Source organism: Podarcis erhardii (genome assembly GCF_964252035.2).
Source record: "Podarcis erhardii genome assembly, chromosome: 4".
NCBI classification, from domain to species: Eukaryota; Metazoa; Chordata; class Lepidosauria; order Squamata; family Lacertidae; genus Podarcis; species Podarcis erhardii.
The window spans coordinates 69,189,141-69,203,992 of NC_138508.1; the positions used below are offsets into that span (position 1 = coordinate 69,189,141).

A 14,852-nucleotide genomic window follows, 5' to 3' on the forward strand; every position below is an offset into this window, starting at 1 on the left:
TGTAAGGGGGAAGCTAAGTAGCTTAATGTAAGGGGAGGAGGGGCTTCAACAAGCCTCCTGCTTCCTATTGGTGTGAAGAGCCAAGCAGAGCCAGCAGGTGGGGAGGAGAAGTTCTGCTGGGGCAATATCTAGCAATGCTAGGCAAACCAAGGAACCGATGGTTGACCCAAAAGGCAACTGAGGTCACATGGAAGCCAGGCTATTGGTCCATACACTTCTCCCTCTGATTGGCTCAGCTACTGGACTCTCTCAGGTGCACCTGTGGATGAAAACTCCTGAGTTATCCCCTCTAACTTCCTGTGGTGATCACATCCTCCTCACAAACCCCTTGGTAGAGGAAGGCAAGGGCCCTACAATGTGTTCTTTTTTCTGTCTGCTGGGTGTTCTAGTCCTGCCTGTTCCCTGCACCCACCCTGTTTTCCTTTGGCATGAGTGCTGCTGCCCAGTCAGACATACCTAAGGTGAGTGTGCAGCCTTAATTCTACTAGTTTTCATTGCTGGGTTCAAACCTGCCACAACTGTTTCCAATTCCAGTGCTCCAGCCTGTGAGCAGCTATGCTGTGGCTTCTCTTGTTGCCCATTATAATGTTTTTAACCATGACTGTTTTTAGACATGTTGCTTTTAGGATGTTTTAATTTGTTTTAGAAGGGGTTTTTGTGTGTGTGCATCCTTTGTGTTCTTCACTTGTACATCTGTTTGCCTCCCTGGGCTCCTTCGGGAGAAAAGGGTAACATATGTATTCAATTAGCAATACAATAATTATTACTCTTTTTCCTTTCTGACAAAAAAGGCCCCTTTGGCTCAGGTGGCATTTCTTCCTTGCAAGGACTTGTCTTAGGATAGCCTAGATGTGCTGTATGCCACATAGTGCTCTCTCCCAAGTTATTTGGGTCCCGTGTTGACCTATCCAGCTGTCCTTTCTTATGTGCTGGCCTTTCAGAAGGGGATTGTTGGTTATTTGCAGCCACTATGTGAGAGGGGGTGTATGACAGGGTTCAAAAGCATAGGTGCAGAGATCCCACTATTTTCTGAGAACTTGCTGCCTCCTCCCTAGCAATTGCTGTTACAGAGGGTACCCTGGCATCCTTGTGTTGGGTTAGTTGTGTCTTGTGGTTGTGATGGTTGTTCCCTTATCACCCTGACTTCATCCATGTATGACACACAAGAAGTTGCATTGACATGTGCTGGCAGTGTGGATGCAGATGGGAGTGGCTGGCAGAGTTGCTGTAGTTTTGGGCACTTGACAGTTTATCACGGATTCAGTGGTGCTCATGTGTGAACGATTTGCGCAGCAGTCACATGATGTTGTCCCCTTCAAAATACCACCCCACAATATTTTCCCACTAGGCCAGATTTACCGTTTCTGTGAAAAATCCATAAAGTTTTTGTTTAAATCCAGCAGATTAATATTGGGTGGCATTTTGACGAGGATGCTTTAAAAAAAAAGGTCATGCGTAAAGGAGCACTGCATTCTCAATAAACTGCCATGTGGAAGTGTGCTTGGAATGCTACTGTATTTTCCTCAACTTTGCTGCAAGGGGTGAACAGGATCCCAGTTGCGCTGTGTTGCTGCTGACATGGTGAGATGATAGGATCAGTAAAGAGCAGGCATTCCCAAAATGTGGTCTGTGGACGACCAGTGGCCCACAAGTTTCTTTCAGGTGTGTCTGTGGATTTATGGTTGAAGATGGGAGGTGGCACATTCTTTGCATTAAATGTTCATGTTAATTTTTTTAATTTCATTTCATTTACTGTATTAGATTTCTCTGCCGCTTTTCACTCACATGAGTCACAAAGCAGCTTACGTACATATTTCATTGTTTACTGCATTTATGACTATTCAAATGGTAGCAAAATGCCATATATAATAAAAGAAGCAATAAAATGTAATTAAAAACCAGGCAGCATCTAGCATAGTGCATGGCAATGGCTGCAACACGCAGAAAAAGCACCAAGCTCCTCTGCAAATTTCCAGTGGTCTGTGGGTGAAAAAGTTTTGACAACTGCTGATAGAGGGCTCGTCCACATTTCCATTTGTCCGGTGCCTAGAATGCCTGGGTTTCCCTCTTGCTCTGCTTCTTTCTCAGGGAAAACCTACTCTCTAGTGCTCAATCAGAGCAAACATCAATCTGGGAAAATCCCAAATAGCAGTTTGCACCAATTGAGCACTACAGAGTAGTTTCCGCTCCCCAAGGGTGGGACAATAATAATAGTAATAATTTGTACTCCGCCCATCTGACTCTGTTTCCCCAGCCACTCTGGGCAGCTCCCAACAGAATATTAAAAACACAATGAAATATCAAACATTAAAAACTTCCCTAAATAGGCAGTGGGACCAAAGGAGTGTGGATGAGCCCATGTAGAGTAGGAAACGCTGATGTTAAGTCATTGTTAATGGGCTGCTGGCATAGCAAGACCATAGGATTGGTACAGAGCAGGAAATGTGACTATCATACAATCTGTGTTTGGGTTGTTAACTAAAATGCACTGACCAGCTTCCTCAAACCGGCCACATATACTAGCAACAGGAAACACCTTTTGGTTAAATTTAAAGCAGGAGAAGAAGTTAATCTACATGACTAACAAAAAACAGCAAAAGTTGTCTATAGGCCAGAGAGAGCTTGAAAATGACCAGAATCTCAAATAGTGACCTTCAATATGTGGGTTCCTTTGACCCACAGGTGGGTCAAAGCTCAAGCAAAGGTGGGTGTCACCAATGTCATTATTTTCTTCTTGTTATGGTGCTGAAAGAGCAAATGGAGGATAATGATAAAGGGAGAAAGTTAGACTGGCAGAAAGAAAACAGACAGATAAGTTGGATGGTTGGAGTTCTGCAAATTTATTCTTCTGCAGCCAGGAAGAGGTTAAGATAAAGTTTATTGAAAGCTAGCACAAGAGTATTCACAACATACTTAAGTAAAACACTGTTAACAATGCTAACATTTACCTTCCATAACAAGCAGATATTTCCACACACAAATAGAAGCCACTCTGGGGACAGAAAAGCAGTAGCAGCTTGTAGAACCACAGAACTGCTTCATGGCACAAGGGGCGGGGGACAATAATATACTATTTCTGCTTTTGGACAACTCTTGTAGAAGCTCAGCATAGCTGAACCTAAGTATTTGTGTTCTGGACCCAGATCTTCCAGATTCTGATGTGGATTGTCCAAATGTTATCGGCAACTAAGATTGTTGGCTAAGAGCGATACATTTAAAAATTATTTTTGATAATCGGTTGTGGTGAATTAAACAGCTTCTTATTGTTAGGTTCTACATTAGTATAAGCATTCCGAATAATTATATCAAGAATTTGTACCCAAACCCGATAAAATAGAACAGTAGTGTTAATCTCACATTACTTTTGGGATCAATGCCAATTGGGGTGGAGGGGAGGAATACCTTTCAGGTTTGGGACCTTAAACTTAAAGAGGACCTCAAATTTGATATTTTGACTTTCGATAAGCTTTGCAATTTGCTTTTATGTGATTTGACCAAAATGTGGCATATTTTCTCAGCTTAAAGCTGCAAATCTAAGCAATTAAGAGAAGTAATTTGGTAAAAAAAATTATTTGTTTTTTGTTAACTGTTATAGATGCCATCATATCAAAGAGTTCAAAATGTTCATAAATATTATTAAAAACTTTCTGTTTTGATGGCACAAGATTAGACCATGGTGAGTAGGTACTCTCAGACCAGCTGAATATGTAAACAAAACACTGTTTTATGTCTTATTTTTGTTTTCACATATCACCATTTTTATTTTTCTTATGGCTAGTGGTCTGAAAGGCTGGAAGTGGCCCCCTCTGAGAAGAGGCCTATATAGGTGGACATGCCTTGATTATCTTAATTGAGGGTTGAGGTCTACATTCCCTTCTGGGCAATGTTCTGGGGGCTGTGTACCCCTGGTGGGCGGGGCCAGAGGCAAAATTGGGCAGAGCAACGAGTGCACATTCTACCTTTCAAACAGTAGGTTAGCTCCTAAGCATAACACACACATCCAGCCTCCATCTGAGCAAGCAAGAGGCATTGTCAGAGTTCAAGAACCCATTCCAGACAGGTGGAAATACTCCAGGAAGGTGCCAGGAGGGCTGGTTAAGAAACATGGCTTGGAGAGACTCTCAAGGCTGGGGCACCACATTTGGCCCCTAGGCGAGAGGTCCCTATTCCTGGCTTAGTGCCCCCAATTGAGTTTATAAGATGACTTGAGATTTACTGTATATCTGTGGCTTCAAATGTTACCTAAGCACTACACTGCCTAATACACTGTTCACTCTGTGTAATAATGTATCTTCTGGTTTCTCAAGGATATGTATATACAAGAATAATAAATAGTGGCTTCAGAAGCTTATAGCTACAGCCTTTCTGTTCTATTTATCTTTCCCACCTCAGATGTTTAAGAGTATATACAAATCTGCCACAACCTCCTAGCATATCCCAACATTTAGTATCTAAAAAGTTCAGTTGACAAACTAGGCTTTCTTTGCAGCACTTGTCTCAAATAAGCTAAGCTTCCTATATTCCAGCAGCAGGTGTTGAATGTTCCATGAGCTGCTGCTATTCCTTCAAATGTTTTAAAATTTTGCCCGGTGCAAAGGCTGAGATTGAGCCTGATTCTGTTCATTCAGTTCAGTGTGGCTTTAACCTACAGAACGTTTTTGTAGAATGTGACCAAGCTATACCATCTCTTTAAAAAGCTTGTTATAGCTCAAGTCATGGTTTGCTGCTAGTGAATTTCTCAAGCATTGCCAGAAATACCACTGAGACTGAGGATTAGTTGGCCATTCAAGGACGGACCTGTTACACAATCTTTTCCTGAGGCGGAGATACTTTGAGGTTTGCAAAACCTTTTCAAGGAACACCAGGATGATTACATCTGCTTTTTCATCCACGAGGCGCTGGTGTGCCAAGTAAAAGGTTGTCTTGAAGTTGCCGCTCGAGATATACCTGTTTGTTAGCACAAATATAGTTTTTCTGCTCTCTTGTATACTCTCAGAAAGGTTTTCCAGGACCGGCTGCCCTGGTAGCCAATCTCTGTCTTCCAAACATAGCTTGAATCGTTTCTCTTTGCCATCTTCTAGCTTTTCAAGTAATTCTTTTAGGACCCACTCATTTACAGCTGCATCTTTCTTATCGTAAGCAATGAAAGCATCATAAATAGCTTTGGACGAAGAGAGGCGTTTATATCCTTTCAAACTGGCAGTGCAGAAATGATAGATGTACCACACATCCCAGAAATACAAGTGGCTGATTACTGTGACCAGCATCAGAGACATGATGACTGAGACAGTCATTACGTACAGGATCGAAGAATAGTTCAGCTCGCAGGCATTCCGATCCAAGAAAACCACACTTTTACCTCTCCATGCACCTGGGCCTGCACATGTCACATCTGTTGCCAGTAAAGGAATAGTCACATTTGTCTGGTTGACCCATGAGACAAACCACACAAGGTCACAGTCGCATCGGAAAGGATTGCCGTGTAAAACTAATGTGTCTAGCTTGTCAATAACATTCTTGGGGAAGCTGAAATTACTAAGTGTTTTGATTTTGTTAAAACTGAGATCTAGATGTTTCAGCTGGTAGGCACCTTGAAGAAAGTTTTTTGTCAGTTTTCTAATCCTGTTGTTTTGCATGTTGAGGTTTTCCAGGCCCCTGGAGCAGTTGGAGAGCTCACGGGGGACTGTACTCAACTGGTTGTCGCTAAGATCCAAGGTTTTTAGGTTTTCCAGAAGGTGAAGGTTTGCCCAATTAAAACTCTTCATTTTATTACGTGCCAATATGAACACTTCGAGCTTGGAAGGCAACTTCTCAAAAACGCCTGGAGGCAAAAAGGTTAGAGAGTTTTCAGAAATGTCAAGAGTCTTTAGGTTGGTCAGGTTCTTGAACAAGGACCAATATTCTTTATTCCCATCCTGCCATAAAACATTTAAGCGATTCTTTCTAAATTCCAGAGTTTTGAGTGAACTGCTTGCCATCCCTTTATCAGTGGATGTAGAAATCTCATTCCCATTCATGAACAACGTTTTGAGATTAATAAGATTACCAATGAAGCCCAACATGTGAGTGATGCCTTCTGCCTTAAAATAGTAACTATTATCACTGAGGTCGAGAACTTCTAGTTCTTCCAGCTCTTTAAAGGCATTTGAATTTAGCAAGTCAATCCGGTTGTTAGAAAAATCCAGATATTTCAAGTTGGAAAGATATTTGAATTCAGTTCCGTTGAGAGTTTGGCTCATAGCGTTAGCAGACAAGTTGAGGCACTTGAGGAAAGTGAAGTCCTTGAAATCAGAGGCCTTGATAAAAAACATGTTGTTTCTGCTCAAATCCAGCATTGCTCCATAGCTGCTGCAAGAAGTGTCACCGGCAAAAGGCAATGGATAAGCAGCCTCTCTGTCTTTGCACTTGCAACTTCGGCCATACTCATCATATCTGAAGTAATGCATATCTTTCAGCACAACACCATTGCTTTCAACTAATGAATGCTTTGGAAGAGAGTTTAAATTATCACTGGATCCACTTGAAATGAGAGATATTTTATTGAAGGAAAGATTTATAACTTTAAGAGCTGGGAAGCTTTTGAACTTAGACACATCAACATTCCTGATGAAATTAGTCCCAAAATCCAGCACACTAAGATTTTGCAGAGGAATCAAATTTTGTAAAGTATGGTTATCCAGTTCCCAGAAAATGAAACCCCTCAAACCTAAGAATTGCAGATTGGTAAGAGTAGAAAACGTCTTTGGTAGCTTCAGATATTGGGAATATGACCCCAGATCAAAATTGAAAGACAAATCCAAGCTTACAAGGTTAGGAAGAGACTTCAGAAAGTCGGCACGCTCAATTTCTTTAGCCAAATAATTCTGTGAGAGATCGAGCACTTTAAGTTTCATAGTATTCTTAAACCACTTTGGATCCACTTTGCAAAGGGAAGTGCTGTGCAGCCGCAGTACTTCTAATTGTGTTAAGGAGTCGAAAGCACTGGAATGGATAAAAATACTTGCCTGACCTTCACATTCCACACAGTGATAGGGGGCATTGTGACAGCGAGGGCAGTTGCCACTTAAGTCCAGGATTTTCAAATTATGAAGGTTGGCTAAATCATCCCCACTAATATTCCGAATTATGTTATTGTAAAGGTAAAGTTCCATTAAGGAGGATGGCAGATTCTGTGGGACTTTTGATATGTTATTAGCTTTTAAGGATAACACAGTTAACTTCCCAAGGGCCTGAAATGCTGTTTCATCAATGCTATAGGAAACATTGCAAGGATTGCGGTAATAGCAGTTCTGACCAAGGAAGAGACTTTCTAGGTTACTAAGTCCTGACAAATTATTGAGGCTAAAAATGTGGTTTGCTTCAAGACTTAGAAGACGCAAATTTGAAGGCAGATCCAGAGGGATGGCGGAGAGTTGATTTCCATCTAAATACAGTGATTTTAGTTTGTGGAGTTTGGCAAAACTGCCAGGTTTGATTTGGGGAATCGTGGTACACACCTTGTCTTTTGGCCCCAACATAGTAGGCACACAGTTGCACCTGAAATCAATTTCCAGAAGATTCTTGAGGTGGTTAAAATAGCTTTGGGCAATCCTTGGGATGTGGTTAATGGCGAGTGTCAGGTTAGTAATGTTGGCAGACATTTCTTCTGGGAATGTTGGGAATGTTATGAGGCCACGCTCAGTGCAATTTGCTAGCAAATATTCGCTACCAGAAACCATATCACAAGGCAAGGTTTTGGGGAATTGTGTTGCTGGAACCATCCTTGGAAACAGGAACGTAATGAACATAATGGAGAAAAGCAAACTGGCTGTTTGCTGTAGGTGATTTGCCTAGACAGAAGGGAAAATGAAGTCACAACAAACTCGGCTTAAAAGGCTTCTCTTAGACATTTCAATATTGGTAGCAAAATCAACAGCAAGTTTTGTAGCACCGTAAAGACACATACCAAAGCAATGTAGATTGCAGGCTCCTGCTGTGTGTGAGGCTGTGCATAAACTTTATAAATAAAGTTCAGATAATTTCTACAGGATTCACATACCATAGTGGACAGAGATCAGATTTCCACCCCTCTCTCATCGTACTAGAAACTATGGCTACCCAGAGAAACAAAATGGTGGGAAATTAGAGCCAGACAAGAAAAGCACTTTCCCACACTTGTTTCTCCATTCACTTATAAAGCAAGAGGTTTTGGTTTTTTAATAGAAAGGAATACACAGGGAAGCAAAGCCAGCCCTTCCTCTTGCCTTATGTCACGGCACTTGGTTAATATTATGTAGTTCTTCTGCAGCCTGGCTTCAACTGGAAGTGATGAGTCAAGCAGAGAACTGGTTGGTGCTATGGAGTACACAAGGCAAAGCATGGGAGAGGCTGGTTTCACTCCCATTTCAGTCCTTTTTTCGTGCAAACAGAGCAAACACCTGCCTAAAATGCATGCAGTTGCCCTGTAACATCTAGTCTGGACCCTCAGTGCCACTGTCAATGTAATGGTGGAGAGGAGCATTCTCTCATTTCAAAATTATTAATTGCGGCTGCTTCCCCATGTCTCAGAGTAGTCAACAAAGGGTTGAAACTAACTAGTGTGATCCCTTTTGCGTCTGGGGAGGGAAAATCATTTTGCTGAACAGCAGGCTATATGAGAGGGAGGGAGAGCTTGCATGTTTTCTGTTTCAAGAGCTCCTTGTGGTTTTACAAAATCTAAAACACAGTTTTGAGACATTAGGAGAGAGTATGTTAGGAGAGAGCTGCTATCCAGTCACTGGTCACGACAATCACACCAAAATGCACACATCTGTTGCACGTGCAGAGTTCTGAGGTGCAACTTGAAAAAAAATAATTGCATGTGGTCAGGAAAAAAAGGATGGGTTTACCTACTCTTCAAGGTCTACCTTTTCTTTAATAAAACCCTAGTGGTCCACTGTTAGCTTCTAAAAGCAAGAGAACATAGAACTATCTGTGCTGGATTTGTACTAGATTTTAGATATGTATTTTTTAAATTAAAAAAATAGTTGTATATGTCTTTTTTGTTTTTAAATTGATTTATATATGTAATTGTTTCAATCATATTTTAAATCATTTTGAGATGCTTCATAGGAAGCAAGTCATAAATGAAATAATAAAATGAGAATATGTTCAGATAAAACGCTAAACCACAGTATGTTAGCTCAGCTCTCCTTTCTTCTCTCTTCCTTTGATGGTGCCGTAAGGAGGAGATCGGAAGTACCTGCCTCCATTTCAGTGAACTGCAGTTTGTCCTTGGCTCAGGTCATAGGCAACACCAAGCCAAACCATTGCTTAGTGAGGATGCATGAGTGTGCAGGCTCGCAGATTGGATACTGCAGCCATTTTGCTCTCCCAGCCCTACTGCTGCTGCACTGGAATGAGCTAAGCCATTGTGCAGTGTGTCATCTGACCCTCTCCCAGACAAACCATAAGGAGTAAGCCATAGAACAAACATTGGCTGCAGCTTGTTTGCCTGGGATGAGTCTGTGTGTCAGATGGCAGGTTAAGCCAACCCATGGTTTAGTTCAGGTCCAGGACCAGAGAAGGAGCAAAGCGGTCATAGTTTCCTTGCTGGGGACAAGTACATCTGGGTAAAGCCATAATTTGGCTCACAGTTATGGGTGAACTGGGTCAATATGTTTGAACCAAGAACTGCAGTTTGTTTTAACTATGGCGTATTCCAGAAGTGGGGCAGCTTTGTAGCCCAGGGTGGCAAGTTTCAAAAGCCCACTGCAAGCAATAAGTTCAGATGTTTGGCAAGGACGAAGAGAGAGAGAGAGAGAGAGAGAGAGAGAGAATGAGGTGGCAGAAAGAGAGAGAGAGAATGGATGGCCATGGTTCTTTTTAGCTCTGGATTCTGCCATGTGGCCCCTGACGGATTACCTCTCACCCACCTTGACAGAATAAAGGCTGTCCACCCTGGTTTATTTAGACAAGCCAAAATTGTAAACTATGGTTTAATTTTGTATTATCTGGACAAACCGTTGCTTAAATTCACAATAGTTTGTCCTAATTTGGGCATAACACATTGGAGATGGAGGGAAATGCTTTGCCCTTAATAGTGATCTTGGGTATATGGCAACATTCCATAAGTAACACCAAACCATGTTGCTTTTTCTCTTTAAATCTGTGTTTTTAATGAGGTTGCTGCTCACATGATTTACCTTTGATTTAAACACCTGCCCTTGCTGTCTTTATTTGGATAACAGCCTTTTGATTTTGATTTTGGGATTTTATACAGTAGTTGAATATTAATAACTAATCTTGCAGTTCAGCCTGCTCCTCTAATTAGAGTTGCAAAGAGCCCAGAACAACACTATGAAACATAATTAACTGCACAGGGAGGGAAATGTGGATTAGTAGATGTGAATGCTCAGTTAAGCAGCTTGTCATGTCAGAAGGCAGGTGCTTACCTGCATTCCCAGAGGTGTGCACAAGTATTTCCCCTCTCTTTTCATGGTGTGATCAGTTTCTTGCAATGAAGAACTACCTGTTAAACTGAGGAGACAGCAGGAGAGTGCATTTTAGAAATATGCCAAGAATAAAATAAATATGGAATTGTTTCTGTGGTAGAATCATAGAACTGTAGAGTTGGGTGGAATCTACACACACATATATTAAAAAACACGATGTGAAAATGTTGTTTTTTTAAAAAAAAAAAGTTTTGAAAAATACATTGAATTTTGCATAGCTCACTGTCGCCATCTAGTGTCACATTTGTATATTGCACTTTACAGCACATTTAAAGCATTTTATTTGCAGCTGTGTAGCTGAGTCCTTGGAAAGGCCCACAAGGATCGTCTAGTTCAACCCCCTGCGATGCAGGATCCTTTTGCCCAACACGGGGCTTGAGCCCACAACTCTGATATTAGGCTGAGTCAAGACAGAAGCACTTTCCTCACTTTCAGGAATCACTGAATGAGATAACAAGTGATGTTTATGATTTGTCACAACTTCTATTATAATGTTTATAATTGTATTTTGACAGTTTGGAAAAATAAATAAATGCAGGGGGCCCTGAAAGTGAGGAGACAGACACCCCCTTAATTTTTTTTTATTATTTTCAAACAAAATTAGCAACTGCCATTAACAGTGACTTGGCCTGCAGCCATTAGCAGATGATAATGCATGTCTCCATGCAGTAAGAAGCTTTGCCTGCTACTGTTCTACAAAGCAAAGTCTTTTGTAAAAGTGCAAGAGCAGGCAAAGCTGTGCTGCTGCTTTCTCATCCAATTAAAACTAAGTAGAGATGTGTGGAGCAAGTGGAAGCCTAATGGGAGCATGAGGTGGAGCTGCAAAAATAAGGAACGGCAGAAGTGAAAGGCCATACAGAGGGGCAAGGGAGAAGGAGCCGAATTTTCACGTATCAAATCATTGGGCTCCAGATGTGTTGGATTCCAGCTCCTATGACCCCCAGCCGACTGGTGAGGGCTGCTCTAACCTCTGTATGCTTGACTTAGCCAGAGCCAGTCCAACCTTTGCAGTTGGGAACTCCCCCACAGAAGCAGCTAAAGTTAGTTTTCACATCTGCATTGGTTCTTCTAGGGCAGGAATGGAGAACCTGAGGTGCTTCTCATGTTGCTGAGCTCCAGTTGCCTCAACCCCAGCCAGATGGCCCAGTAGTCAGGGATGATGGATGAACCTAAAGACATAATAAAAAAATTCCTTCCAGTAGCACCTTAGAGACCAACTAAGTTTGCTATTGCTATGAGCTTTCGTGTGCATGCACACTTCTTCAGATATCACATGAAAGCTCATACCAATAACAAACATAGTTGGTCTCTAAGGTGCTACTGGAAGGATTTTTTTTATTTTGTTTCGACTACGGCAGACCAGCACGGCTACCTACCTGTACTAAAGACATAAGACATAAGAAGAGCCTGCTAGATCAGACCAATGGCCCATCTAGTCCATCATTCTGCACTCACAGTGGCCAACCAGATGTGACTGGTTCCTCATCCCTGTAGTAGGGTGATTTTATTGCCCCTTCCATTTTATAATAGAAGCAGCCATGTCAGTAAGATAAAGCCAGCTGCAGCGACAATATTTTGTAGACCAGGCATTGGCCCTCCAGATGTTTTGGGATTACAACTCCCATCATCCCTGACCACTGGTCCTGTTAGCTTGGGATGGAAGTTGTAGTCCCAAAACATCTGGAGGGCTAGCAAAGTTTTGGGCTTAGAGACCAATCCAACAGGTCTGTTTTCTTGCAAGGTTTGTATCTGTCTCACTCTTTTTACCCAGTTCCAGCTGACTGAGTCACAAGTTATAATAAAGCCACACAACACTAACAACTCATCACTTGACCCCTTTTAGTATCTAGGTGAGACTAAGGCTGCTATCCTCATTTACTACGGAGTTCAAAGGTATGTCACTTTTCTCCAGAGATAAATGTGAGGTTTAGCCTCTGAAGTTTTCTGGTCCCTAAACATTGGGTTGGAGAGTCATTTTCCCCAAACCAACTAACCTATATGTTAACTTCCTGTTTTAAAGATCAATAGTACTCATTATATGTTTATAAAATACACACCTTAACAGAACGTAGCAGATGGGAATGGAGACAAATACAGAAGAAAAGGATACAATTCTCAAAAATACTTATTGCACTCAAGAGTTGCTTCCAGATACAAATGCTTTCAAGAATACAGTTAAAAATTGAACTTACCATTCTATGCAGGATTTTGAGGAGTGCTGTGTTAGATGGAGAGAACAATGAAATAAGCTCTTCCAACTTCAGTCAGGTGCAAAATACAGGGAGAGAGCATGAGAATTCACCAATCGAATGATTCTGTCACCTACTTGGGTACTTTTTTCGTTTCTCACCAGGAGACAACTTGCTAAATTAATAGTATGTGAGGCAGCTGTCACCAATGCTCACTTCCTCAAAGGTAAAAATAGTGTGGGGAATTGGGTTTTTTTTGTTTGTTTGGGTTTTTTGGTTCTTTAAAAAAAAAAAAATCCTACACTGTCTTCAAAGCATGAACCTGCCATTGCAATGAAAGTGTACCTGGGCTGTGCTGCTTCAGAATGCAGGTTGAGACGAGGCTCAAATGTTCTTCCATATGTAAGAATAATAAATAATAATAAAAAAAACTCCCCAGCATGGGAGGGAAATGGATAGGCTAGAACCGTCCCCACTGACATCTAGATCATAACTGTATTGTGCTGAGTGAGGAGCATACAGTTCTACATTCCCCCCCCCCCATGTACAGGCTGAAGTGGTACAACCCAGCCACAGGTTTATGATTTCACTGAGATCTAGGCCATAGGGGTTTTTTTGCCTGCTTATAAAACATAGGTAATATGAATATAAATCGTACTGAGAGGTGTTCAGCTGCTAACTTTTATTCTGAGTAGATCCATTGAAGTTAATGTATGTGGCTTAAGTTAGGTCCCTTAATTTCAGTGGAACTACTCTGAGTAAGAAGACCGAAGTACCTGGCGTGCTCTGGTCCAAGGGGTCACGAAGAGTCGGACACGACTAAACGACTAAACAACAACACTCTGAGTAAGATTTAGTTGATGAATAATCTCTGCTGTGTCATATGGTTGAAAAATGATAACTTCAGAGCCGATTCAGATTCCTCAATTACTTCAGATAACTTCAGATTCAGAGCAATTAGCCTAGGCAAATTTTATACAAAACGATGTGTAACTGGATGACCGATCCATCTTGCCCCCTAATCCTTTTGTCCCTGAATCAAGCATCAAAGTAGTATTTCAATGCTTGTGGATAAAATCTGTGCTATTGGATTTTGGCCAGTCTTTGATACTGCCAATCACTAACTATAATAATAATAATAATAATAATAATTTATTAATAATAACAACAATCCCACCCAAACCTAGGGAGATCTCAACTGCCAAGTCTTCTTTCCTTTCACATGCTTGCCAATATTTTATTCCTCCCCTTCCCCCCTCCTTGCAGCTAGCAAGCATCGTTACAGTTTCAGTTCTCTGTGAAATGAAACTTAAGTTGTAGAGACATTTACAAGCTAGGCTTTCTTTCCATGTGATAGTCATGCAGGTGTGACACCTCTTGTATGAAAACCTGTAAATGGTATTTCTTACATAATCATGTGCTGACTTGAGGAGGAATACAGTGGACATCAATAATAGATCATCTTAAGAAGCCTGTATTTATGATACTGAGGAAATACTCCATTAAAGGTAAAACTTTCTCTATAGACCACAGGTCTGAATTGCAACAACTGTCTAAGTTCTGAGGCTGGGAGAAGGGCAGCCTTCTGAGATAATACCTATGAAATAAATAATGGTGACGAAATTATATCCCACCCCTCTTCCCAAATAAGCCCAGGGCAACAAACAGTGCTGCTACTTCTTCCTGGCACCATTTTTCTTCTTCAGCCATTCTTAGTCCTTATCTGCCCTTATCTGCCCACTTTGCCACTTAATCTGCCAGCAGTGGGAGGGGCTAGAGCTAAAACTAGGCTTACTAGTTGCAAAGGGCTTTTGATAATTGGCTGACAGCGGAATGCAGACCATAGTTAAAACGAGCAGTAGCTCCAAGTTCAAACTTACTGAGATGGTTTGTGCACAGTGCGAATTCAAACTATGGCCTGGTGTGAGCGTACAAGTGTGCTGACCCCAGCAGATTTCTTTCAGGAATAGCTTTTATTAAAGATTTTCTAGGGTTACAAAAGTACGTGCATTGTCTCTGTTTTCAGGTCATAGGGTCTTTTCTACAGATTCAGTGTGAGACGTGAAAATTGTATACATTATAAGGTTGGGGAAGAAGAAAAGTAGGGAGAGAGGGCGGTGGTAAACTTAAATTCTTTTAGTACTTAGTGTATGTGTGCGGTATTCTCCCCCCCCCCCCCAGTATCACTTGG

The 14,852-nt window shown here is 41.4% G+C and overlaps 1 protein-coding gene across 1 annotated transcript; it reads right to left on the minus strand.

Moving 5' to 3' along the window:
* Window positions 1–4,670: 4,670 nt before the first annotated feature.
* LOC309340130 (toll-like receptor 7) lies at window positions 4,671–12,798 on the minus strand. Its single transcript, XM_081858664.1, has 3 exons — window positions 12,665–12,798; window positions 10,413–10,497; window positions 4,671–7,829 (listed from the first exon to the last, which is right to left on the minus strand). The coding sequence occupies exons 2-3, from the start codon at window positions 10,455–10,457 to the stop codon at window positions 4,677–4,679; spliced, it is 3,198 nt and encodes a 1,065-aa protein (XP_081714790.1). The 5' UTR covers window positions 10,458–10,497; window positions 12,665–12,798; the 3' UTR covers window positions 4,671–4,676.
* Between the last annotated feature and the right edge of the window lie 2,054 nt (window positions 12,799–14,852).

Coding starts and splice junctions, on each gene's coding strand:
- LOC309340130 (XM_081858664.1), bottom strand. CDS start 10,457: ATGAAAAGAGAGGGGAAATACTTGTGCACACCTCTGGGAATGCAG. Junction 7,830..10,412: donor GCACACCTCTGGGAATGCAG/GTAAGCACCTGC, acceptor CCTTCTGTCTAG/GCAAATCACCTACAGCAAAC.